This window comes from Panulirus ornatus, chromosome 11 (genome assembly GCF_036320965.1).
Source record: "Panulirus ornatus isolate Po-2019 chromosome 11, ASM3632096v1, whole genome shotgun sequence".
In the NCBI taxonomy this organism is placed as follows: domain Eukaryota; kingdom Metazoa; phylum Arthropoda; class Malacostraca; order Decapoda; family Palinuridae; genus Panulirus; species Panulirus ornatus.
The window spans coordinates 52,083,599-52,108,598 of NC_092234.1; the positions used below are offsets into that span (position 1 = coordinate 52,083,599).

The window sequence follows — 25,000 nt, forward strand, 5'->3', positions numbered from 1 at the left end:
AGATGGTTGTGGGTATACTGCGGTTGTGTGTGTGTGTATCCCAGGTTGGGGTTGTGTGTGGGTGTAGATGGTTGTGGGTATACTGCCGTTGTGTGTGTGTGTAGCCCAGGTTGGGGTTGTGTGTGGGTGTAGATGGTTGTGGGTATACTGCGGTTGTGTAAGCTTCCCAGGTTGTGCGTGGGTGTAGATGGTTGTGGGTATACTGCGGTTGTGTAAATGTGTCAGCATTCCTGGGGGGTGGGTGTGGGGGTTTTGGAAGCCGTATAGCACGCTTTACCTAATGGTTTACACTTAGTGGGTTCCTCACTGCACGATCGCTCTCGTACACCCTCAGCTGACCGTACACTCTGTGTGTGTGTGTGTGTGTGTGTGTGTGTGTGTGTGTGTGTGTGTGTGGAAGGAGGGAGTTGACACTCATGGCTCCCCCCCCCCCTCTCTCCCCCTCCATCATCTCTCCCTGCCTGTCATTTCTGTCGTGCATCTTGACGCTTTCTGTCAGCTGCAGTAATTGATCGGTATCATCCATCCCCCCCCCCTTTCCCCCCCTATCCTCGCTTCGGATCCTTTGATGAGGGGGGAAGTTGAAAGTTGTAATCATGTCTCGTTTTCTGTCCCTGTGCTTACTTACTCACTTACTGCTGGGAGTTGAGGGCTGCTGTTCTCTTGCCCGTGGCTTGGGAGTCGATTGGTGTGGTTTGACAGTCTCATCGCCTCCCAGTTGGGAGTCCCTCTTATGCATCCTTCACGTGATTGAGGCGTCGTTTGGTTTTCAGCAGTTTAGGAATTACGTTTAGTCCTAGTTCCTTGACGGAGGTTGTGTGTGTGTGTGTGTGTGTGTGTGTGTGTGTCTTCTGGTTTCCATGACTGTGGTAACGCGTCTTCTCCTCTTCGTTCGCTTAACTTTTTTTTTTATTTTCTTTGGAAGGAAGGAATTTCGTCAGTCACGCAACAGCGCTGGAGTCTCTGCAGGTCTCCTCGGAGGCGTTCGTTATTGTTTTCGTGTACACTTCACTTGTCCCATATGTGTGTGGCATCATCCAGAGCACTGGACGTTCGTATGATTCTACCCTTTGGGATAAGTCTTTCACGTAGAAATAACTGAGGTTCCAGAACCCAGTCTGTAGGGACGCCGCTGGTGGCTTTTCTCCAGCTGTGTGTGTGTGTGTGTGTGTGTGTGTGTGTGTGTGTGTGTGTGGGTGTTTTGATGCATGCGCGAGCGAGGCCAGTGAGCGTGGTCTCTTATGGGCGTGTATGTTTGCTGACTTACATAAAATAGTTTACATAAGACTAAACAGCGGATTAGAAAAGGAAGAGTGGGTGTAGGTTGCAGTGAGTGTGGGGTTTCTGGCAGAACTTGGCAGCATTGGGGGGGCACCGCGACCGAAGGTAACCTTGCGGCTTTGGCAACAATGCAGGAAGTTATCTTCCGAGGAATGTTTAGCCGTGTGACTTAAGGCGGCGGTGTTGGGCCGAGCGGCGGTGTAGGGAGTCGGTCTCCTCCTGTGACTGACTTGTTCCCTGTCGTCCCTGCCCACCGCCGTTCGTCGTGCCCTGAACTCGTGCACAAGAAGGTTGTCGTGTAGTCTGGCGGGGGGAGTTTTACTAGGATGTTCGCCTGCCTCCTCTCGCACGGAGGCGGGTAGGGAGGGTGGAAATGACTTTCGTCCCGTTCCAGTTGTTCCAGATGTGAGGGGGAACGCCTCGGCGTCGTCGGCGTTGGAATACCCGTCAAGACAACTTTGGTGTGCAGTGAGGTGCACTGGTCATCGACGTGGACTGTGATTGTGGATGACGTGATGGTATTGACAGTGGATGATATCCACGAACACTCTTAATGATTCCAGTGATGGTATTGATCGTGGATGATATCCACGAACACTCTTAATGATTCCAGTGATGGTATTGACAGTGGATGATATCCACGAACACTCTTAATGTTTACAGTATTATTGATAGTTCTGTATTCGACATATTAATGACACGCTAGTATCAAATTGTCATTACAGCTTCTCTTTTTTTTTTTCTTATATTTTCTGATATTGATCTGTCTGCGATCGCCTACAGTGTTTGTACACAAGTGACAAGATAATTAAAGGCACTTCTCGTTACAAACCTCCCCCCCCTCCCTCCCCAGCTTGTGCCTCAGAAACCCTGGGTATTCGACTGAGGATCCGTGGGTGTCGCTCAGATGAAAAGTTGGTAGGGTTGTGTGTGTGACGTTGTATACGGCAGAATGCCTAACATATTAACGTGTGCAGTGCGCAAGGATGATTAGAATGTGACGTAGCAGTAGCGAAAGAAAACTCGTGAGAAAATTGAGGTAAAGAAAAATGATGTGCACTTGATTGTGTGTGTATATATATATATATATATATATATATATATATATATATATATATATATATATATATATATATATAGGAGGGCATCCAAGGTATTAAAAGAATATACTTGGGGTATATCGTATGTAGTTGGTGCATATTATACCTGTGGGAGTGTAAGAATGCGGACACATCAGAGTGGAAACATGGTAGGTTTACACCAGAGGTGGAGGCACTGACCTCTGAAATGTTGGCATGACTGGAAGGCCAATACATGGACACTGTTTTAAACCAGCTAACTCCGGGAGAGCCCTCTTCGACACCCACATGATGACGTCCTGATGGCAGAGGCGTAATTACTCCCAGCTCGATGTGGTGAACCAGGCGATATGAAAACACACACACACACACACACACACACACACACACAGACGTTGATAAGCCGGAAATGAGCAGCTGATTCGCACCCGTTGCACTCTGGCTTGGCTCAATCGTAAACAGCATACGTCATCAGTGCCCGGCCGCTGGGCGGCGGCGTTGTTCGACGAGATCGTCAGGGATGACACTAGTGGCCTGTATACCTGGAAAGCAGGAGGGTTGATGGTGGGGTCTTAAGATGCCCTCCTCCTTGTGCAAAAGTTTGTACACGGGGAAGATTATCGTCGTCATCACAATCATCGCTGGTGTGACTGCGGAAAACATCCTCCTCCTGTCGTCCCTACTACGTGTTGTTAAAAAAAAGTATCTGCTCCGTCGCCTAAATTTCCCCGCACACACACGTATATACACGTCGAAGTTATGGGACGGGTGTCGGTTTACACGTATTAAGAAGTTGTGTGTGCATATAAAGAGCCCGCATGGGCATTTGACTCAAAAGAAATTTCAGTTTAGATTCTAGTAACATTCAAATATCGTTCAGTTTAGATTCCGGTAACATTCAAATATCGTTCAGTTTAGAGTCCAGTAACATGCAAATATCGTTAGGGGTGGAAAAATTTAGTCTTTTATTATATCGTTATTTAACGTAAGACGAAGGAAGGCATTGCTACACATCCCATCCTTTTTTTTTTTTTTTTTTCTTTTAATTCCCCGATAGTGTTGATTCGACCGGGAGGAGCGGGAGCGAATAACTCCGCATTTTAAAAGAAAAGATCCCAGTCCATTTTACGGCGTCCAAGGTTCCCCCCCCCCGTTGTAGGAAGCATTATTAACGCTGGTAAACCATGCAGGCGAGAACATTCCTGCGTGTCCGTCTCCAAGTGTGTGAACGTAACAAGCTTCTGGTCGAAGGCCGACCTGAAAGCGGGGAAAAAAAAAGTGCCTAACGTGTGCGCGAGTATTCTAGAAGACTCCAGCGTAGCTGTTGTATTCATTTATTTATTTATCATATGGAGATTACTAATGCTAGTTCGTTTTACGTTTAGTTTCAGCTGATGTCTCTTTTAGTGGCACCCTTTCTGAGGATCAGACGAGGGAAGCATGAACGCACATACAGTAGACGTGGAGAGAGAGAGAGAGAGAGAGAGAGAGAGAGAGAGAGAGAGAGAGAGAGAGAGAGAGAGAGAGAGAGAGAGAGAGAGTAGAAAAAGGGGGGCTTTGGACAGAGAACGGTATCGGAAACGTTAATCATTCTCTGCCTGTCTCGGTGCTTCCGGAAACACGCCCTGCTTTCGTGCCTTACACACCTCTCTCCCTTGATCGACAAGGACTATAAGCAACATCCATGTCTCTTTTATATTACGTCAAGAGAATTTTGGATCAAATGACGGGGTAATTCATTGTGATCGACAGGCTTCCTGGCGGCGGAGGAGCCGAACAATGTTTTGAGTGGTGGCGGATCTAATGGCCCTTCGCGCATATTTTTTATCTTCGGGGGGGCGATGATGGTGACGGTGTGGTGGTGGTGACGGTCGTCGGTGTGACGTATTGTGCCCATTATGCCTGGAGCACAGGTTGGTTTTGTCCTTGGGCCAGAGATCTGATAACCGCTGGGGAAGTCCTGTGTCTGTCTCTTCTGACGCAGGTGAAAGCGATCTCGGTTGGCGGTTCTCAGCTTCCCTGATTTGGTTGTCTTGTCTTGATCGATTTTGGTTTTTGTTTTGTTTTGTTTCGTTTTATGACCGTTGTGGTTTCCGATGCAACCATGTCCGTTGATATAGTGGTAGTTTTTTGTTTTTTTTGACGGTTTTGGTCTCTGTTTTCACCGTTGCTGTTCCCGTTTTTTTTTTTTTTTGACCGTTGTGGTTTTCGCGCCGTTGCGATTTCCGATTTGGCCGTTTTTCCTGTCGGTTTTGTACCCTATTTGGCTTCCAACATGACCGTTGTCGGTTCTGTTTTGCCCGTTCATCCAAGGATTATTGGGTCTTCATGCTAGGAATATTGGGTCTTCGTTCTAGGCTTATGGGTCTTTGTACTAGGATTACTAGGTTTTCATACTAGGATCAGCCTTCTGGGTCTTCATTCCAGAATTACTGGGTCTTCATGCCAGAATTACTGGGTATTTATGCTAGGATTACTGGGTCTTTATGCTAGGATTACTGGGTATTCGCACTGGAAATGGCCTATCGGGTCTATATGCGAGGAGTACCGGCTCCTCATACTGGGTCTTGTCATATCTTCGTACGTGAATTCAAGGGACAGTGTTGACATCAAGTTCCTGTGTTGTTCACGAAGGTAGTCGAACCTCTGAAGCGTTTCGCGACGTCTCGTATCGACACCATGACGCCTGCACCGACGGGATGGCAGTACGAATCTCCCGATGCTCGATGTCTTGGGATTTAATGACGCGTTTGACGGCTGGATTAGTAGATTTTTTTTATGAAGGAAGAAGCCGTATTTGTACTCCCTTCCCGAGGTTCGATGTCCCGGTGGCGTTACTGATTCATTCAGTGGCTGGTTTGATGATTCGATTTATAAAGAGGAAGCAGCCGTATTTTGTACCTCTTCCTCTGCATTACGCGATGTTATACGTTTGGCTGAGGAGCATCTCGAGTGTCGTGGTTAGCGTTGCTGATCATGAATCACGCTGTGGCTCGCCCGGGTTCGGTGCCTGCAGAGGACAGTTGGCTACCAACCAACCCAACTATTTGTCTCCTCTACTCCTCGGGGCTTGGCCGTTAAATGGTATCTGTCTTAAGATTGGCATATATATATATATATATATATATATATATATATATATATATATATATATATATATATATATATATATATATATATAGTGATTATGGTTTTTATTTGTCCGTAGCATCTTGGCTGCATATAAAACAGAAGATTCTCCTGCTTGGGTTCAGTAGTGTATCCCATCAGATGGGTGTGCATCATCAAGGGCGGATCGTAAGATAGGTTGACTGAATTTCAATGTGTCTCGGGAAGCGTACGTGTCTGACGGCGCGGCCGTGGTCGGTCGGTTGAGGTTATATCATCGCCTCTGCTTCACTGGACCGACTCCTTAGGCGAGTGTGAAAAAAAAAAAGAGATGTACAAATGAAAGCGAGAAAAGTAGTTATTGTATTATACATCTTTTATACTGGACTTGTTAATCTCGTACATTTCATAGTTGACACATGAAGAAGAATTTCTTTTACCTCTTTATATATATATATATATATATATATATATATATATATATATATATATATATATATATATATATATAGGTGTGTGTGTGTATATATAAGATTGTGTAACCATAAATGAATATATCGTGTGATAAGAATTAAATTCAGTAACGTTGATTAGATAATCTAATGCCCTGTTTTTTTTTTTCCTCAAGTGTTTATTTATAATATTGTGTTTCCGTGGTAGAAGCCAAAGTCGCGTTCCCCCCCCACCCCAGGGGTCAAGACAGTGCCTGCCGGGTAGCGTGGAGGAATACAACAATAGTGTTGAAAGTGCGGCGGCGGCAGAGATCTCATACAGTGATATACAAACGAGAGAATAAAGACGGGAAACGGATCCTCAGATAATAGGATTGTGTTGGCGGTGTATGTGTGTGTGAGTGTGTGTATATATATAAGCGCGAGGAGGAGGGAGTGTTCAGCAAAGGAGTGTTGGGTGTCTGGGGGTTAAGCAGGGAGTGTATATATATATTGATTGTATATATACACGTACACTCCAACGTCCATGATGGAGTTGGAGGAGGTGATCGTGGAGGATTCTCCCAACACCAAGCGCCACTCCACCAACAGCACCCTCGACTCCCCTCCCTCCTCGCCCTCCACGCCGCAGCCTCCCTCGCCGCCAGACCCGACCTCCCCGACCACCGACCTCCAGAACCACGAGCACGCGCCGCCTCCTTCTTCCCCGACCTCCCCGTCCTCAGCCGCCGGGCCCCCGACACCGGGACTCGGGGGGCGCCGCCTACCCAACATCAGGATCAAGAAGCAGTACAGTAAAATATTCAGAATCAAGACCAAGGTAAGGAAAAGATGAGGAGTGTCTGTTTACTCTCTCTCTCTCTCTCTCTCTCTCTCTCTCTCTCTCTCTCTCTCTCTCTCTCTCTCTCTCTCTCTCTCTCTCTCTCTCTCTCTCTCTCTCTCTCTCTCTCTCTCTCTCTCTATCTATCTATCTCTCATATTGTATTGGTCAGGGATTGGGGAAAACTTGTGGCATTATTTTGAGGATTTGTGAGTGTGGGTCGCTGGTGACCTGGAGAAGTGGGTTCCTAGTCTCCTGAAGTGGGTCACTGGTGTCATGAAGTGGGTCACCGGTGCCATGAAGCGGGTCACCGGCGATCTGAAGTGGCCTTTGGTAGAAGTAAGGATTGTTGACTTGGAGTGGGTCACTTGTGGCGGCCCATAGGAGAATTGTGGCACTGGTGACCTATGGTGGAAGTGTGGCTCAGGCGACCTGGGGAAGTAGGTCATCTGTGACCTGTTGGATAACTAGGGCGCTGGTGACTCGCTGTCGGGCCCTGGTATGCTACTGGGAAAATGAGGCACAAAAGTGAGGACTTGCAGAGATTTGGCGCCGGTGTGTTCAGAAATGGGGCACTGTTAAGTACTTGGTTGATGCGTTGCACCAGCTACTTCGAGGAGTGATGGCACTCGATCGAGCCCCTAATGAGAGAATAGAGGGGCTAGCGAGGGCCTGGTGGAGTTTGGGAAGAGTGAGGTTTTCAAGACTAGGGACCGGTGCCGTGAAGTGTGGTGACACCGACTCGGTGGTACAGGGCACTGGTGACTTGGGAGATGTGGAACCCCTGCTGAGGATTTCTGTCTCGCTGGAAAGTGTGGCACTGGTTAGATAGATGTATGACACTGGTGATTATAAAAGTGTGGCACTGGTGAGATAGATGTATGACACTGGTGATTATAAAAGTGTAGCACTAGTGAAATAGATGTATGACACTGGTGAGGTAGATGTATGACACTGGTGATTTAGCAAACTGTGACACTGGTGAGTAAACATACGACAGGAAGATTTGGAGGAGCGTTGGACTAGTGAGATAGATAGATATGTGACACTGATGAGACATATATGGCACTGGTGAGTCGGATTGATGTGGCACTGATAAGGTAGGTATGTGATATAAATGCTCTCGTAACATTAATAATACAGATCTTGATATATAGATCTCTCTCTATTGCTTGAGGATCGCTCATCATCTATTTGTGAGTGTCAGACTAGAAGCTGTAGACCGTGGGGACACTTCGGGACGACCCCTTGAGCACGACTGTATACAATCCTTGGGATATGGTGGCGTGGCCCTTTTGACCTGACCCTTAAGGATTAGGTCATGTCCTAGGCCCCTATCACTCGATGTGTCCCGTGCTCAGAAGGCTCAACTCTGCACCACCCCACAAACAAACTTTAACCCGTGTGTGTTTTAGTGACACAGGCAGAAGTTAACGTCGGTGTCTTTAAACACCGAGTCATAATACCGTGTGACTCTCCTCCCACTTATGCAGTTGTTGTGCTTCTGTGGCTCTCGACCAGCCTTCGCTGGACTGATAAGTCATACCGAAGGTGTGAGAACGAAATGAGGATTTTTTTGTTTTGTTTTAGTTCACGCTCTCGCTTACTATCCCAAGTCGTTGTGAATTCCAGCTGGGCAGCGAGGACGCTCCTGCCGGTGTGTGTGTGTGTGTGTGTGTGTGTGTGTGTGTGTGTGTGTGTTAGAGGTAGGGATGTGGGCATGAATGGTAATCGGCCAGTGAGGCAATCGTTCATCAGTCGCCAGGTTTACTAATTGCACTGATAGAACTTTCAGAGTTCCTGTGAGAGATTAGAGAATTGGATTGGCGGGGAAGGAGGAGGGCGCCCGTTGTCTGGTTGGTGTTGAGGAGGAGGAGAGTGGCGCCTGCTGTGCCTGACACCATACCTGCGTTAGGGTGTTGGCTGCCCGGGTGAGGAACGGTAGATACATGCATGTACATCCCTTGCAGATATAACCATCTCGAGCCCCTGCTGATATAACAGCCTTAAGCCGTATCTACAGCCTGTCAAGCCAGCTATACACACACACACACACACACACACACACACACACACACACACACACACACACACCTGGTACCTGTTGAAATGTGTGGTTACACACCTGATCCTGCCGCGTGTTTTAGCCACACGTGTGTGTGTGTGTGTGTGTGTGTGTGTGTGTGTGTGTGTGTGTGTGTCTGCGTGTCTGGCATATACTCCCCACATTGTCACCCGCCTCGTAAGTGAGCGTAGGGATGACGCTTGAGGCCTTGGCTTAGTGTACCAGTTCGCAGTTGGGGTGTGTGTGTGTGTGTGTGTGCATCTGCCGGGCACGTGGTCGTCATCGTCGTGTCCCCGGACGCTGGTGGAATGTGATTAAAGGCAGTGTGGTGGAGACCTTACAGCTAGGGGGGTGTGGGGTGGCGACCCCGATCTCTTCTGATCCACCGAGACGCTCGAGGGATCACGGCCGTGTCTCCTTCTCTCCGATAGCCCGCTATGGCTCGCACCCCAGAGAGCTGGGGGTGTGGACGGGTGGAGGGGCGGGGGGAGTAGAGACTTTCTAAAAGGGTTATGATGAGCTGGAGTTTAGAAACTCTGTTGAAGAAGGTGGAGGGAGAGTGGTGAGTGGAGACTACCTCCCCAAACAAAAGGGTGTAGGTGTTGGTGAGTTGAGGTGGCCGGTCGTGGACGCTGGTCGTCAGAGTCGCGCTTGTGAAGAAGGAAGCAGAGCATGTTCCCCTTTTCGCGTCCCGATGACGCTGTCATGCATCTATGTCTCTCCTAAAGTCAGACACACACACACTAGGCAGGGGTGAGGGGATGATATGAAGGAGAGGCACAGGGTTTCACGGTCTACCTGTTGGATGGGAAATGAGGAGCCACGGGAGACGCAGGATGTGTGGACTTGAATGGCAACGCCAGCAACACCCGGCACCTGAGGGGACTCGCTGGCCTGTTGGGGGGAGGGAGCGCCCGTGTGACCCAGCTGTAGATGGAGAGACATCAGCCGCCACCTCTTGTGGACACCACCCACCCACGGTCAGGTCAGGCGGTATCTGGGGAGAGAGAGAGAGAGAGAGAGAGAGAGAGAGAGAGAGAGAGAGAGAGAGAGAGAGAGAGAGAGAGACTGTGAAGCAACATTGTGGTGAACGGAGTGGAGTTCCAGTTGAAATGTGAGATAGAGAAAGCTCAAGGCATTTTCCTGAAGACACACACAAGGCATTTTCCTTAACAAACACACACACACACACACACACACACACACACACACACACGGGGTGGGGGGCTCCGTGGTGTAGTGACTTGCGCTACTAAGCATGAGTCATCACGAGGCCGCATGGGTTCGAATCCCAGGCGCGGCAGTCGGGCCCCACAGCCAGTCCCAGCTGTTCGTCCTCCTCTCGGGGCTAGGTAGATGAATGGTTACCTGGCCTAGGCTTGGGTATGTGTGCATACATACACACAGGAGTAAAGATATGATATATATATATATATATATATATATATATATATATATATATATATATATATATATATATATATATATTATATATCCTTTCCTTCCTTCATACTATTCGCCATTTCCCGCGTTAGCGAGGTAGCGTTAAGAAGAGAGGACTGGGCCTTTGAGGGAATATATATATATATATATATACAAAGGTTAAGAGACGGGGGCAACACGACAAGTGGTAGATGTTTGTACCTGCGACACACAAATAGTAATCACGTATGCATATTGAAGCAACTCCTCGAGGACACAGGAAACGACATTTTCCTGGAACATACCGACGCGGGTCTCTGTGTCCTGGGCAGGTTACAAGGATATCACAGTATAGTGGGAGTATTTTGCAGTATTTACTCGTTAACTGTTGGATGTCCCGTCTTGATATACCTATGCCTGTGCAGTATATGGTATAGCTACCTATATCTATCTATGTATCTATCTATCTGTCTCTGTGTATCTATCTGTGTAATCCAGTACAGTTGAGAGGGACTTGTGCAAAGCCGAAACTGTATTGGATTGGAAAATACGACCTAAGTCTTCATGAAGTGTGGTTTTAAACCTCCACACTTCTTCACGAGTGTGATATTGTCCTTCACACACACACACACACACACACACACACACACACACACACACACACACGACTTTATTCAAGCCAGTTAGTCTTGACGTCATAAGATGGGGGATGTCATCTTCATCTCCAGATGGAAGATGTGATGACCAGGGAAAAAAAAACTACGGAGTGCGTGTGAGTCCGCGGCTGGTCGTCCGGTGACGTCAGCTGTGTACGGAAGGAATCTTCCACACCCAGCCATGGGGGCCATACATAATGTCGCCCCTTACGTCACGGACACACACACACACACACACACACACGAATCACACCACTGACTCCCCTACCTCATCTACGTCTATCTATTTATCTATCTGTGTGGTGTGTGTGTGTGTGTGTGTGTGTGTGTGTGTGACTGGAAGTGATAGTCTCAGCTCGACCGGTCCACTTGGTCTGGTGCGAAAGTGAAGACTAAAGGAAAGATTTAGTGTGGAAGTCAGTGTGATTATTATTATTATTTTTTCAACTGTCGCACCGCGGACGATAAGGTGGAGATGCTTGTTTGTGAGATGTGTGTGTGTGTGTGTGTGTGTGTGTGTGTGTGTGTGTGTGTGTGTGTGTGTGTGTGTGTGTGTGTAGGTACACTGATCGTCCATGTGCGCTTCGTCCACGTACCCTGTAATATAGGAACGGACTGTGAATATATGTTGTTCGTATGGTTAGGTTAGGACATGGTTGGGGTAGGGAGGAGTGGATGGTAGGTAGTCTTGTTCTTCATGTGCCGTGGATGATGGTTGCTGAGGGGTTAATGGTTTGTGGTTAGTGGGGTGGATGATGGTTGCTGAGGGGTTAATGGTTTGTGGTTAGTGGGGTGGATGATGGTTGCCGAGGGGTTAATGGTTTGTGGTTAGTGTGGGTGGATGATGGTTGCAGAGGGGTTAATGGTTTGTGGTTAGTGGGGGTGGATGATGGTTGCACAGGGGTTAATGGTTTGTGGTGAGTGGGGTGGATGTTGGTTGCAGAGGGGTTAATGGTTTGTGGTTAGTGGGGGTGGATGATGGTTGCAGAGGGGTTAATGGTTTTGTGGTTAGTGGGGGTGGATGGTGGTTGCTGAGGGGTTAATGGTTTGTGGTCAGTGGGGTGGATGATGGTTGCAGAGGGGTTAATGGTTTGTGGTTAGTGGGGGTGGATGATGGTTGCAGAGGGGTTAATGGTTTGTGGTTAGTGGGGTGGATGGTGGTTGCTGAGGGGTTAATGGTTTGTGGTCAGTGGGGTGGATGATGGTTGCAGAGGGGTTAATGGTTCGTGGTTAGTGGGCTGTATGATGGTTGCCGAGGGGTTAATGGTTTGTGGTTAGTGGGGTGGATGATGGTTGCCGAGGGGTTAATGGTTTGTGGTTAGTGATTGGAGCGCGGGTGGGGATGGGGGGTGGCTGGAGGTGCCTCCGTGTTGAGGACGTCACCGAGCGACTGAAATAAACAGGTCTCCTCCTCCACCTCCACCCCTTCCTCCTCATCCTCCACCCCTTCCTCCTCCATCTCCACCCTCTCCTCCTCCTCCACCTCCACCCCTTCCTCTTCCTCCACCTCCACCCCTTCCTCCTCATCCTCCACCCCTTCCTCCTCCATCTCCACCCTCTCCTCCTCCTCCACCTCCACCCCTTCCTCCTCCTCCACCTCGTCCACCTTTGGTTGTGGTGGGACGAGCCACTCTGCTGCAGGTCGGTCGGTCCGTTGTGGTGAGACTGTTCTGGTCCTCCCGCCGGAGGGTTGAGGTACGTGGGGGGGAGTGAGTGGAGGAGGCCACAGGCATATATATATACCTTGACTTCCTGGATCAATCTCGTTCACCCGGCGCTTCAGTCAGTGATGACTGGCCGATTGACTGACTGACTGACAGACTGGTTGTTGTTACGTGTGTAAAGGGATTGCTTAAGCCAATTACACGGTTTTTGAACATGGATTAGATACGATATTCATTTTTACCAGCACCCGGGTGTGGGTGTCTGTGGCCGAGTGTAGGTGTCAGTGCCCGAGTGTGGGTGTTGTGGTGTGTGGGTGATCATTACTGGTCTTCCAGGGTGTGGGAGGTCATGCCCGGATCACTGGCCTGCTCGGGACTGGTTGGTCACTGTGAGGGTGGGTGTGTGTAGGAGTGAGTGTGTCGGCATGTCAGAGGTAACCCGTTGGTGAGGGTGTGTGTGTGTGTGTGTGTGTGTGTGTGTGTGTGTGTGTGTGTGTAGGAGTGAGTGCGTCGGCCTGTCAGAGGTAACCCGTTGGTGAGGGTGTGTGTGTGTGTGTGTGTGTAGGAGTGAGTGTGTCGGCCTGTCAGAGGTTACCCGTTGGTGAGAGTGTGTGTGTGTGTGTGTGTGTGTGTGTGTGTGTGTGTGTGTAGGAGTGAGTGCGTCGGCCTGTCAGAGGTAACCCGTTGGTGTGTGTGTGTGTGTGTGTGTGTGTGTGTGTGTGTAGGAGTGAGTGTGTCGGCCTGTCAGAGGTAACCCGTTGGTGAGGGTGTGTGTGTGTGTGTGTAGGAGTGAGTGCGTCGGCATGTCAGAGGTAACCCGTTGGTGAGGGTGTGTGTGTGTGTGTAAGTAGGAGTGCGTGTGTCGGCGTGTACAGCTTTACCACGCGACGGGACGTTAGTGGGCGGGAGACGATATGCAGGCGAGGGCAAGCCTTCCTGCTGATAAGATAGCGAGATATTGATGCTTAATCGCAAAATGGAATGCCTTGTTTTCATTCTAGTGGTCTTCTTTGATAAGGAAAGGAGGAGGAAGACTCTTTTTAGACCCGTCTGATGTTTGTACCCCGTCTCTTCCTCCGTCCCTTCCTCATCTTTTCCCTCTGTCTCGCTCCTTCTCTTCTTCCATATCATCCCTGTCTTGCCTCATCTCTTCTTCCGTCTTGCTTCCGCCTCTCTTCTCTCTCGCCCCGTCTCATCTCTTCATCTTCCTCCGTCTCGTCCCCCGTCTTTTGTGAGCGCTTCCCTGTGAGCCGGAGGTGCACGGTTGTGTGGTACCGGGGGTGTGGCAAGCAGTGTGTGTTCACCTCTGGGGGAACTACGCGCCACCCACCCCAACATACATGACGTAGACTTGCCTCACCTCACATACCACTATGTTGGCTTATGTGGGGATGTTGAGGAGGCCAGGTGATGGCTGACGGTGGTGTCGTGAGGAGGCTCAGCAGTCAGGGTGTTGAGGCACCGTACGTGTCCAGCTGTGGACCGTGTGAATGGCTCCTCATCCCCCCGTCTATCATAAGCCTCACATCTCGAGATTCATCAAGTGTGTTGGTGACGGGGTCTGTGTGGTGTGTGGCTGCTCCACCAGCCATGGCTCCCTGCCCCGTCCACAGCTTAGGGAGCTTCTTGACGGTGTTTGAACCTCTTGGCCTCGACGGTACGTTTCCCAAGACACGGCGGTGTGTGATCTTGGAGCACGACGGTACGACCCTTGACCACGACGGTACGATACTTGACCTCGACGGAACGATCCTTGACCACGACGGTACGATCCTTGACCACGACGGTATGATCCTTGACCTCGACGGTACGATCCTTGACCTCGACGGTACGATCCTTGACCACGACGGTACGATCGAAACCACGACGTTACGATCCTTGACCACGACGGTACGATCCTTGACCACGACGGTACGATCCTTGACCTCGACGGTACGATCCTTGACCTCGACGGTACGATCGAAACCACGACTTTACGGTCTTCGACCACGACGTGTACGGTCCTTAAACACGGCTGTGCGATCCTTGAACACGACGGTGCGATTCTCGAGCACGACGGTACGGTACGAGAACACGACGGTACCATCTTTGGGCACAGTGTCCTGGCTTTTGAACCGTCTATGAAGATATGCATTTCTGAAATTTCCTCCGTATAACATCACCCAACGTACAGTAATTAAGGGAAGGATTTTCGATTCGAGAGAAAAAAAAAAAAAGCTGCCCTTTTTTGTTTTGTTCGTAGGCTGGCTGACGCATATGGGCCTCACCCATCCCTCTTTATGGCTGGGGAGCCTCCCCAGCCCCCTCGACCCCCATCGCCCTCGGGAGGTAGAACATGGCTCAAGGTTTTTGCCACGAAGGGAATGTGTATTTAGGCATCTTGACAACGACCTCGGTTTTTCAGGTCTCTTTTTTTTTTTCCTTTTTTAAAGAAGCATGTTTGTTGTACAGTAGGACTTATAGCATTTGCTTAAGTGTCCCCCGTAAAAAAAAATGGGGAAGTTAATCCTGTCAGGCGCCTACGATTGCATATATATATATATATATATATATATATATATATATATATATATATATATATATATATATATATATATATATTTTTTTTTTTTTTTTTTTTTTTTTTTTTGTCGCTGTCTCCCGCGTTTGCGAGGTAGCACAAGGAAACAGACGAAAGAAATGGCCCAACCCACCCCCATACACATGTATATACATACGTCCACACACGCAAATATACATACCTACACAGCTTTCCATGGTTTACCCCAGACGCTTCACATGCCCTGATTCAATCCACTGACAGCACGTCAACCCCGGTATACCACATCGCTCCAATTCACTCTATTCCTTGCCCTCCTTTCACCCTCCTGCATGTTCAGGCCCCGATCACACAAAATCTTTTTCACTCCATCTTACCACCTCCAATTTGGTCTCCCTCTTCTCCTTGTTCCCTCCACCTCCGACACATATATCCTCTTGGTCAATCTTTCCTCACCCATTCTCTCCATGTGCCCAAACCATTTCAAAACACCCTCTTCTGCTCTCTCAACCACGCTCTTTTTATTTCCACACATCTCTCTTACCCTTACGTTACTTACTCGATCAAACCACCTCACACCACACATTGACCTCAAACATCTCATTTCCAGCACATCCATCCTCCTGCGCACCACTCTATCCATAGCCCACGCCTCACAACCATACAACATTGTTGGAACCACTATTCCTTCAAACATACCCATTTTTGCTTTCCGAGATAATGTTCTCGACTTCCACACATTCTTCAAGGCTCCCAGAATTTTCGCCCCCTCCCCCATCCTATATATATATATATATATATATATATATATATATATATATATGCACATGCAATAGAATTTCTTAGTTCTTTAGGGTTCTAGCTCGTGGGTCGTGTGGATGTGTCGCCTCGCCTGGCTATGAAACACAGCTGCCAAGTTATAGACAGACAGACAGTCACGTGAAATTGAGCAAAGACCTACATAGAGAGAGAGAGAGAGAGAGAGAGAGAGAGAGAGAGAGAGAGAGAGAGAGAGAGAGAGAGAGAGAGGTTATATTTATGAAGCTAACCCCAACTGTTTTAGAGCTTTTTTATCACATAGAACACCCATGCACATTACAGGAGTGTGTATGGGTGCCGGGTAGTATGTGCGATTAGTGCAGCCCCTTCATTCTTCCATGTCATCTTCCCTGGTCCTCGTAGTGGAGGGTTGGATCAACCGAACTCATGGTGGGCTGACCATGATGTTTGTAGGACGGACTTGCGTAATGTTTGCACTTGTCGTGTTGTGTTAACGCTCGCGGTGGTGTGTGTGTGTATGTGTCTGTGTACCCACGACGCCCTTTAGTCAGTACCTCAGCCGTCGTCGGTCAAGGTAAACAAACACTGCTCGACCTTGCCCCTTCTGGACCCTCTGGACCCGACTTGTCGTGATGACCCCTCGTCGTACCCTCTCGCGCCCGCGCCCCCTTTCTCCCTCCCTTCCTCCCTCCCTCTGGTGCCTTACCTCCCTCCACCTCACACCTGGCGACCCTGCCTTAACCTTCCCCTTACCTCTAACCCCACTTACAACTAACGTTACTCCCACTCCGATTTGGTGACCCAACCCTCCCGCCATCCTGTCCATCTCAACCTCACAAATGAGCAAACCTCATCAATGTTCGACTCTCAGCCTACCAGCCATACCGCCCCTCACATCACCAGTCCTCCGTCTCATGGCAGCAGTCCCACGCCAGCCGCGCCCTCTCCCTCCCCACCGAACCTTCATCATAAAGTAACAGTTTCAGTCTTACTCTCCCATTTTTCGCCCTCCCTCCCCTTCGTCTCAGGTTTCACCTTATCCAGCACAAGGCGACTTGCCTGAGCTGGACGCGGACTGCCGATACTTCGAGGTGACGTGGAGTTGGCACCGGCGGTTGGGTGGTGGTGTATCATGCAGGCTTTTTGCGGTGGTTGTAATCCGTAGATGCTTGGAGGTAGCGGTGTCACACAGGTGCTTGGAGGTAGCGGTGTCACACAGGTGCTTGGAGGTAGCGGTGTCACACAGGTGCTTGGAGGTAGCGGTGTCACACAGGTGCTTGGAGGTAGCGGTGTCACACAGGTGCTAGGAGGTAGCGGTGTCACACAGGTGCTAGGAGGTAGCGGTGTCACACAGGTGCTTGGAGGTAGCGGTGTCACACAGGTGCTTGGAGGTAGCGGTGTCACACAGGTGCTTGGAGGTAGCGGTGTCACACAGGTGCTAGGAGGTAGCGGTATCACACAGGTGCTTGGAGGTAGCGGTGTCACACAGGTGCTTGAAGGTAGCGGTGTCACACAGGTGGTTGGACGTAGCGGTGTCACACAGGTGCTTGGAGGTAGCGGTGTCTCATGGGTGGTTGGACGTAGCGGTGTCACACAGGTGCTTGGAGGTAGCAGTGTCACACAGGTGGTTGGACGTAGCGGTGTCACACAGGTGCTTGGAGGTGTAGCAGTGTCACACAGGTGCTTGGAGGTAGCGGTGTCACACAGGTGGTTGGACGTAGCGGTGTCACACAGGTGCTTGGAGGTGTAGCAGTGTCACACAGGTGCTTGGAGGTAGCGGTGTCACACAGGTGGTTGGACGTAGCGGTGTCACACAGGTGCTTGGAGGTGTAGCAGTGTCACATAGGTGGTTGATCGCATGAAATCTGCAGATACTCGAAGTTGTCACGTGAGACAACCCTTGTATCCTCCCTCCTTCCTTCCTAAATCTTCCTTTTACCAGCTAGGAGACACGACACCCCACCCCCCAGGTGTGTGTGTGTGTATACCCCATCCCCTCGTGTAGGGGGGTCTTTGTGGCACCAAGACTATAATGCAATCCAGTGTTCTTGCTTGCCAACATTTTCTGTGTTGCACTTTTGGTTGGTGGTGATGTGTTTGCACCTGGTTTTTTTGTAATACAGCCAACCCTGCAAGATCTTGGTCTTTCAATGAGAGGCCCGCCCTTTGTTTGTTATGGCCGACGAGAATGACCCCATGGTGTTTGGCCTGGCCCGAGGGTGTGTTTACGTCTTGTAATGTGATGTACGTAGGGTGGTGTGTAGGTGGAAGTGGGCTGGGGGATGATGGGTGGGAGTGGAGCGGCGGCGGCGCCTGTTGTGGATGGTATTTCCGTGCGATGGTTTGTTGTGGTGTACCTGAGTGTATGTTGGAATAAGATCAGCTGAGAAATATATATATTGAAATTTGTGCTGTCATAATGTATTTCTCTAAGGTGTGTTTGTGTGTGTGTGTGTGTGTGTGTGTGTGTGTGTGTGTGTGTCGATATATAGTTTCCTCGTCCATGCAGAACGTGTGTACGTATTATCTTAGCTTGCTGCTCTAAGACTTCTACAACTTCGTCGGGGTTGCGGACACGCGTCTCCCTCACCTAGACCCGGACTGGTCCGTGCTTGCTGTGGATTCTTGTGTGTGTGTGTGTGTGTGTGTGTGTGTGTGTGTGTGTGTGTGTGTGTGTATGGGGGGGTTGTCGTTTTGTTCGATTATTCGTCCTGTGTAAACCCCCCCCCCCCACCTCAAGATCACCCGTTCGTATGGAGGTTCTACATTCAGATGGATCTGCCTTCACTCTTCGTGGATGGCGATCAGAGGAGGAGAGGATTTAGATAGGGTTGGGGGGCGGGCTTGATGGGAGCTGGTGGTGGTAGTGGATAGTGATGTGTTGTGATGCAGGAGGACGGAGATGTGCCCTCCCGCAGGACGGAGATGTGCCCTCCCGCAGGACGGAGATGTGCCCTCCCGCAGGACGGAGATGTGCCCTCTCGCAGGACGGAGATGTACCCTCCCGTAGGACGGAGTTGTGCCCTTCCGCAGGACGGAGATGTGCCCTCCCGCAGGACGGAGATGTGCCCTCCCGCAGGACGGAGATGTGCCCTTCCGCAGGACGGAGATGTGCCCTCCCGCAGGACGGAGATGTGCCCTCCTGCAGGACGATGTGTGCCCTCCCCTCCCGCCTGGTGAAGATGCTAGGGGTCCGCTTCTGATAACGCTGATCCCATCCTCTCAATTAACATCATTCCTGCCGGAGGTTTTGCTGCGCTGGAGTATTTTTTTCTTTTTTTAGACGATTAAAGTACTCAAGACGTCCCCAGATGTGACTCACTGGTAACGTTTCGCTGCTGGGGTGAACGGTGTACACTCTGTGTCGTAAGGCATGAACGTCCGTCCGTTCATGAGTTTGTCTGTTTGTCGGTCATGTGTGGTTGTCCGTGCGAGTCGTTACGTCTCCCTGTTAATAATGACGGCATGACGTGGCGTTCGACTCGTGACTGCGGAACGTGTCTGCTGTCGTAGGATTTAATGTCTGTTGATTTTGCTCATGGGTGTTAGGGGGGGTGGAGTGATGGATGGGTGTGTTGTCGTATCCAAAGGTCCGGTGTTGGTCGTTTTATGTGTATGTCTTTACTACTTACGACTCGCATAGTATCATTCCTGGTCCTCTTGGGTCACTCAGTGATACGTGTGAGGTTAAGGATTACACGAGGTCGTCTGGCTTGACCTTGTCAGGTGAATACAAGTGGAGACGTATGGGTGGTAGTGAGGGGAGGGGGGTCGTCTCTTGTGGAAGGGTTCCAGGTGGTGGGTGGAAGACTAGGGGGAGTGTGGAGCAAGGGGGGGATGGTCTAAGGGTGGAGAGACCAGTGGTCTGTGTGTGCTGTGGAAGGGGCAGTTGCAAGGGGGTGGCCGGTGCGTGGCTCTGGGCGTGGACCCCGCCCCCCCAACCTCTGGGCTGTGCCTTTTACTCCAGCTATAATTAACCCTCCACTAACCTCCTCCTCCTCCTCCTCCTCCTCCTCCTCCTCCTCCTCCTCCTCCTCCTCTTCTCTGTGCCTATGCACCATTTACTCACTTCTCTCCACCCTTCCTCTCGCACTCCTGCACTCACGTACATCTTCCCAGTTACCTTCACCTTATCCCGTCACTTCTGTACCTGTCTTCCTCCTACCTTCCTCCTACATCTCCCGCGCATGATCAGGGATGTAGAACAGCGCAGAGGCGCCTGAGATTATCCTCCGTTCCTTTGGTCGTCAGGAAGTCGTCAACTGGTCAGACACCCGCAGCACGGTACTTGCATGTTATGGGACGGCTTGCCTTACGTTACCGCCCTTACTTTGGAGTGAAAGTTGACTGATTGGTCTTGGTCAGGTGGTATGTCCACCCGTTGTTATTGTCAGCTACATTCCCGCGGTGTACTAGGTATTGAAGAGGGGGGGGGTGTAAATGGCCCATGAGAGGCGCAGGAGTGACGGGTCGTTTAACAACACCAGTCCCATGTACGAGAGCGCGGGTCACATGCGTGGAGAGACACGTACGTACCTCGTGCATGTGAGAATATTGCAGAGCCCGGGTTGGGCACCCCCAGCTCTTCAAGCTGCTGGCACAGGCAAGGGGGAGCGCCCAGTTGTCTTGGGTATAGACTTGCTATTCTAACCACTGCATGTGTACACACCATTATGTAATATATCGGGTCGGGCTGCTAATGGCCTCTCAGTTTTCACCGAACTTGGTTAAGGCATCCTTGGAAGTGGTTGCACACACACACACACACACACACACACACATATAGGTTACATATATATATCCCTGGGGATAGGGGAGAAAGAATACTTCCCACGTATTCCCTGCGTGTCGTAGAAGGCGACTAAAAGGGGAGGGAGCGGGGGGGCTGGAAATCCTCCCCTCTCATTATTTTTTTTTTCTTAATTTTCCAAAAGAAGGAACAGAGAAGGGGGCCAGGTGAGGATATTCCCCAGGCCCAGTTCTCTGTTCTTAACGCTACCTCGCTAACGCGGGAAATGGCGAATAGTTTGAAAGGAAAATAATCATCCATATTGTCAGTAAAATGGGATTTTCATACAATGAATTGCACAAGATGCTGAAAAGACATGCTGCCGGTACGTGGTTCAGAAAGATTGGACACTGCTGGGCAAGACACTAGAGATTGTTAAGCATAAGTTTACTGGTCTTCCTCTGTGATAGATCCATGAGTGTCTGTTCTCTTCAGCCATCACAGACAGCCTCGTTAGGACCCAGCGGTCTGTTGCTGTTTGAGTTCAGTTGTCGTGATACATCTGGAAACTACTTTATACTGTTAAGCTCTACATTCTTGTTACGATAAGCCAATGAGCACAGAGGAACGACCCTTGGGGTGCAACCTGACCTTCAGGTGGGGGTCAGGTGAAACGTAAGGGATCGTTCCCTCGTGCTCAAGGGTCGTGACGTCGTGTTTAAGGATTGTACCACTGTGCTCAAGGGTCGTGACGTCGTGTTTAAGGATTGTACCACTGTGCTCAAGGGTCGTGACGTCGTGTTTAAGGATTGTACCACTGTGCTCAAGGGTCGTGACGTCGTGTTTAAGGATCGTACCACTGTGCTCAAGGGTCTTATCTTCGTGCTCAAGAGTCGTATTGTTCTGATCTCAGGTGGTACGGTCGTGCTCAAGGTTAGTACCTATGTGCATAGCTCAAGGTTACTGCCAGAAAGTTACACAAGCGAAGAATGAATTTTAAAAAGAAAAGAAAATGTAATTTTTCATTCGATGTGCATAGACCTCAGTGCCCTCTCCCTGCTGGGCCTCCCAACTGCTGATTGGCGCCAGACGTCTTCAGGTCGCTAGTCAGACCGTGCATTGGTTTTAGTGGTAGCCTTCGTAAGCCCCTGTGATCACCCTCAGTATGGCGAGCATGCAGGCGGGGGGGCTTAAGGACTGGAGGTGGATAGTAGCCATCTTGGGGGCGCCAGGTCTTAGGCTAGGAGGAGGGTGGTTGAGATTGCTCGTGGTCACCGGCACGACGAAGCAGCTCGTGCAACCGACGGGCCTTGTGGACCCAGCGTTATTGTCTGGAGGAGGGCCAGACAAGGGTCAACATTTCCCCTCCCCCTCCGTGTTATCTTCACGATGGCAGGAGCTTTAACCTGCGGGTCAGGGCCTGCGTAGACGGTCGACCTCTTGTGTCGTCGTTTAACGGAACGCGTCGTCTTTAGTCGCCAGAATCCCTCTGACGTCACGGGAAATCGACCCCATGGTCTTGGCCAGCCATGGGTGGCCGTCGGAACTTCATGGGGGGTGCGGATGAGTTTCGAAGCTTTTTTCATCGCATGGATCCCGGGCTTGTTTGTAGTAGTAGTAGCCTGGGTCCTGCCGATGCTCCCGGGTTTCATTGTGGGTTGAATGGTCGCATCTTGCGCTTCGAGCTGGTGCCGCGGCTTAAAGTATCCCGCTTCCAGGTTACGCCAGGACGTGTACAAGGACTCATGGATTATGGTCTCAACGCCCCGCCCCCTCCAACTGAAATTTTCACTTCGATGTTGATTTCATCGTCTTCTGATGTTTCGATCTTGGGCCACAGTTACCTCGTCAGTGGCAATCTGAAGGCCGTGTTGACCGAGGGGGTCCATCCTCACGGCTTGCGCGTAAAGTCCTTGGCCCATCATGTTACAGTGGTGTACGAGAGGCCGCCAACACCGTACGTGACCAGAATATGCCGCATGGCTGGATATGCCTCGTACACTCTTCTTTTGGGTTAAGGTCTATTGGGCGCTCCGAAGTAGCTCAGCGGGTAATCTCTGATTTTCGCAGACGACAAATTTTCAGGTTTTTATTGTGAAAAAAAAAAATGATTATTTGTGAAATAAACCCTCATCTACTTTCCAAAGATTCGTCTTCATCATACGTCAAAAGATAACCGCTAATTTGTACACTTTACGCAAGTTTTTTTTTTTCTAAACTGCCGTTTGTATTATGTCCTTCAAGCACTTCCCCTCCACACCACCACCACCACCTGCATTATACTGTCCCTTCGGTGGGCTGTCGTAATTACCGGGTGGCCGTGCCACACAGCGGAGTGTGTGGTGGTGGGTTTAGGCAGCAGTATTGACTGCGGTAGAGGAGTCTCGGGCGGCCTCTGTGTTACGTGCTGACGCCCGGGGCTTCGGTAGGTGTGGGGTGGGAAGGTTGCTGTGGCGGAGGGGATGGGAGGGTAGAGAGGGTGGGGGGGTTGGCTCATATCGCTGGGAGGCATGAATGAACCAGTTCCTGCGAGCGGCTGCGAGAGGTGTTCTCAGGGATGCTTCTGCACTTGGGAACACCCCGACGCGTCGTACCCACCCTTCCTCTCGCCCGCCCTTTCCCTACCTCCTCCTGTTGCTCCTCCTTCAGAGTCCGCACATTGGCCGCCGCTCTCACCATGCGCACCGTCTGTAGGTGTAGGGTAGGAAGGTAAACAAGAGCGTACACGGGTTGGCGGGTTGTGGGAGCGCGCGTCGCTGCCGCCGCCGACGACGACGACGCTGACCGTTGCCCCCGCGAAGATGACGGCGGGTCCTTGGCTTGACCTTGAGGCGTAGCGTAAAAGTGCGCGGCGGCGGCCTTAGTCCGGTTGTCTGGAAGGAATGTTTATAGCCGCAGCGTAGCAGTGTCTCGCACAGGAACCTGTGCCACAGCCTGCACTGCCATGGGCAGTCTCTCTCTCTCTCTCTCTCTCTCTCTCTCTCTCTCTCTCTCTCTCTCTCTCTCTCTCTCTCTCTCTCTCTCTCTCTCTCGGGTTGGTGGGTATACATTACCGGTGCTACCCGCTTGGGCATCGGGAGGGGGTGTCAGCGACGGCCCAGGAGTGTGAGCCAGAACTTCAGTGGCTGTCATGTGTCACTCCATCGGCCCGGGCGGCTAGCTGTCTCATCCCTCTGCCTCACCTGCACGTGGGCTGATGGTTTTCACTTCCACCAACGCGCATAAGAACACGTAACAAGAACTTGCTTCTCTTCAACTCTTGTATTTATACTTCTTGTGGGCGCTATGCGCTGCCCTTGTCTTATGGCCGATTTTTGTCATACTCATATACATTCATTCATTCAATTTACCTGTTTATATGTTTGTTTATTTTTCTTATTTGTATTTATATTTTGTCGTGACGGCCTGCTGATGTTTTCTAATGGAGACTGTGTGGTCCTTGTACGTGGGCAGCAGCGCCTGACACCGGTGATTCATCTGGTGTGAGGGAAGGTCGGTTGATGCAGGGGAGGGATGGTGGTATGTGGGTGGGGAGAGGGCCGTCCCGAGCGTGGCGTTAACTAGGATGTGTGTGTGTGTGTGTGTGTGTGTGTGTGTGTGTGTGTGTGTGTGTGTTTGTGTGTTGGGGGGGGGATGGATAGGGGAGGTAGTCGTTCGACGGGATAGGTAGTTTGTTGTGGCCTGGCGAGCCTCCCCCACCGGACGGATCGGGTAGACGAGGTAGACTTGATGTAGTTCTACCAGCCAGGTCGCCCAGTGAGATTAGATAACTGGGTTTGGGCCAGGTAACGCAGGGAGAAGTGGGGGGTGAGGGGGAGATGTAGTGGCTTAGTAAGTCGAGTCACCCACCTGACCCACGTAACGCGGCCGATCACCTCCTCTCGTGGCCTAAGGAGGCTGGGTAAACTGGCCAGGTAGCTTGGCCCGTCAGGTTGGCCAGGCAGCCAGGTGAGGCAGTCCTGCTGGCCAGGTGAGTCATTTGTGTGGCGTACCCTGTGGTTTTTGGCAGCTGCCGAGGTTGCCAGTGGGGTTATTGATGTTCCCCTGACCACCTTACACACACACACACACACACACACACACACACCTGGCCTAGGCATAGGCTGTGTGTGTATGTGTGTGTTTATGCACCTGACTCAAGACGTAGTTCATACACAAGCTTAAAAGAGCCGAGGCAAAACACGAGCTGTAAAAGTCTTCACCTATAACACGGGAGTAACGCACTCTCGCCAATATAGGTGCGTGGAATTAGCGAAGGCTTGTATACGTAGGGAAGCCAGGGACTTATTCCGAGTAGTGATCGACTACGTGTGTATTATGTATACTTGATACATGGACGGGGAGGTGTAGTTGCATCGGATGACTTGAGAGATGCTTAACAACTTGTTGTCTTGTGGTTGGATCT

At 50.4% G+C, this 25,000-nt stretch overlaps 1 protein-coding gene across 14 annotated transcripts in view; it reads left to right on the forward strand.

The window, feature by feature from the left end:
• Positions 1 to 25,000, forward strand: part of Amph (amphiphysin) — a 271,862-nt gene that overhangs the window by 29,454 nt on the left and 217,408 nt on the right. For 3 of the 14 annotated variants that reach the window (XM_071667022.1, XM_071667024.1, XM_071667025.1), the window contains exons 1-2: positions 1,425 to 1,571; positions 6,097 to 6,740. The exons of 7 other annotated variants lie outside the window; for them this stretch is intronic. In XM_071667022.1, coding sequence (XP_071523123.1) covers positions 6,447 to 6,740 — 294 coding nt within the window. In that variant the 5' untranslated portion in view covers positions 1,425 to 1,571; positions 6,097 to 6,446. Of the gene's footprint in view, positions 1 to 1,424; positions 1,572 to 6,096; positions 6,741 to 25,000 lie in introns of those variants that run through there. 4 more of the 14 variants (XM_071667029.1, XM_071667030.1, XM_071667026.1 and 1 more) reach the window with 3 other exon arrangements.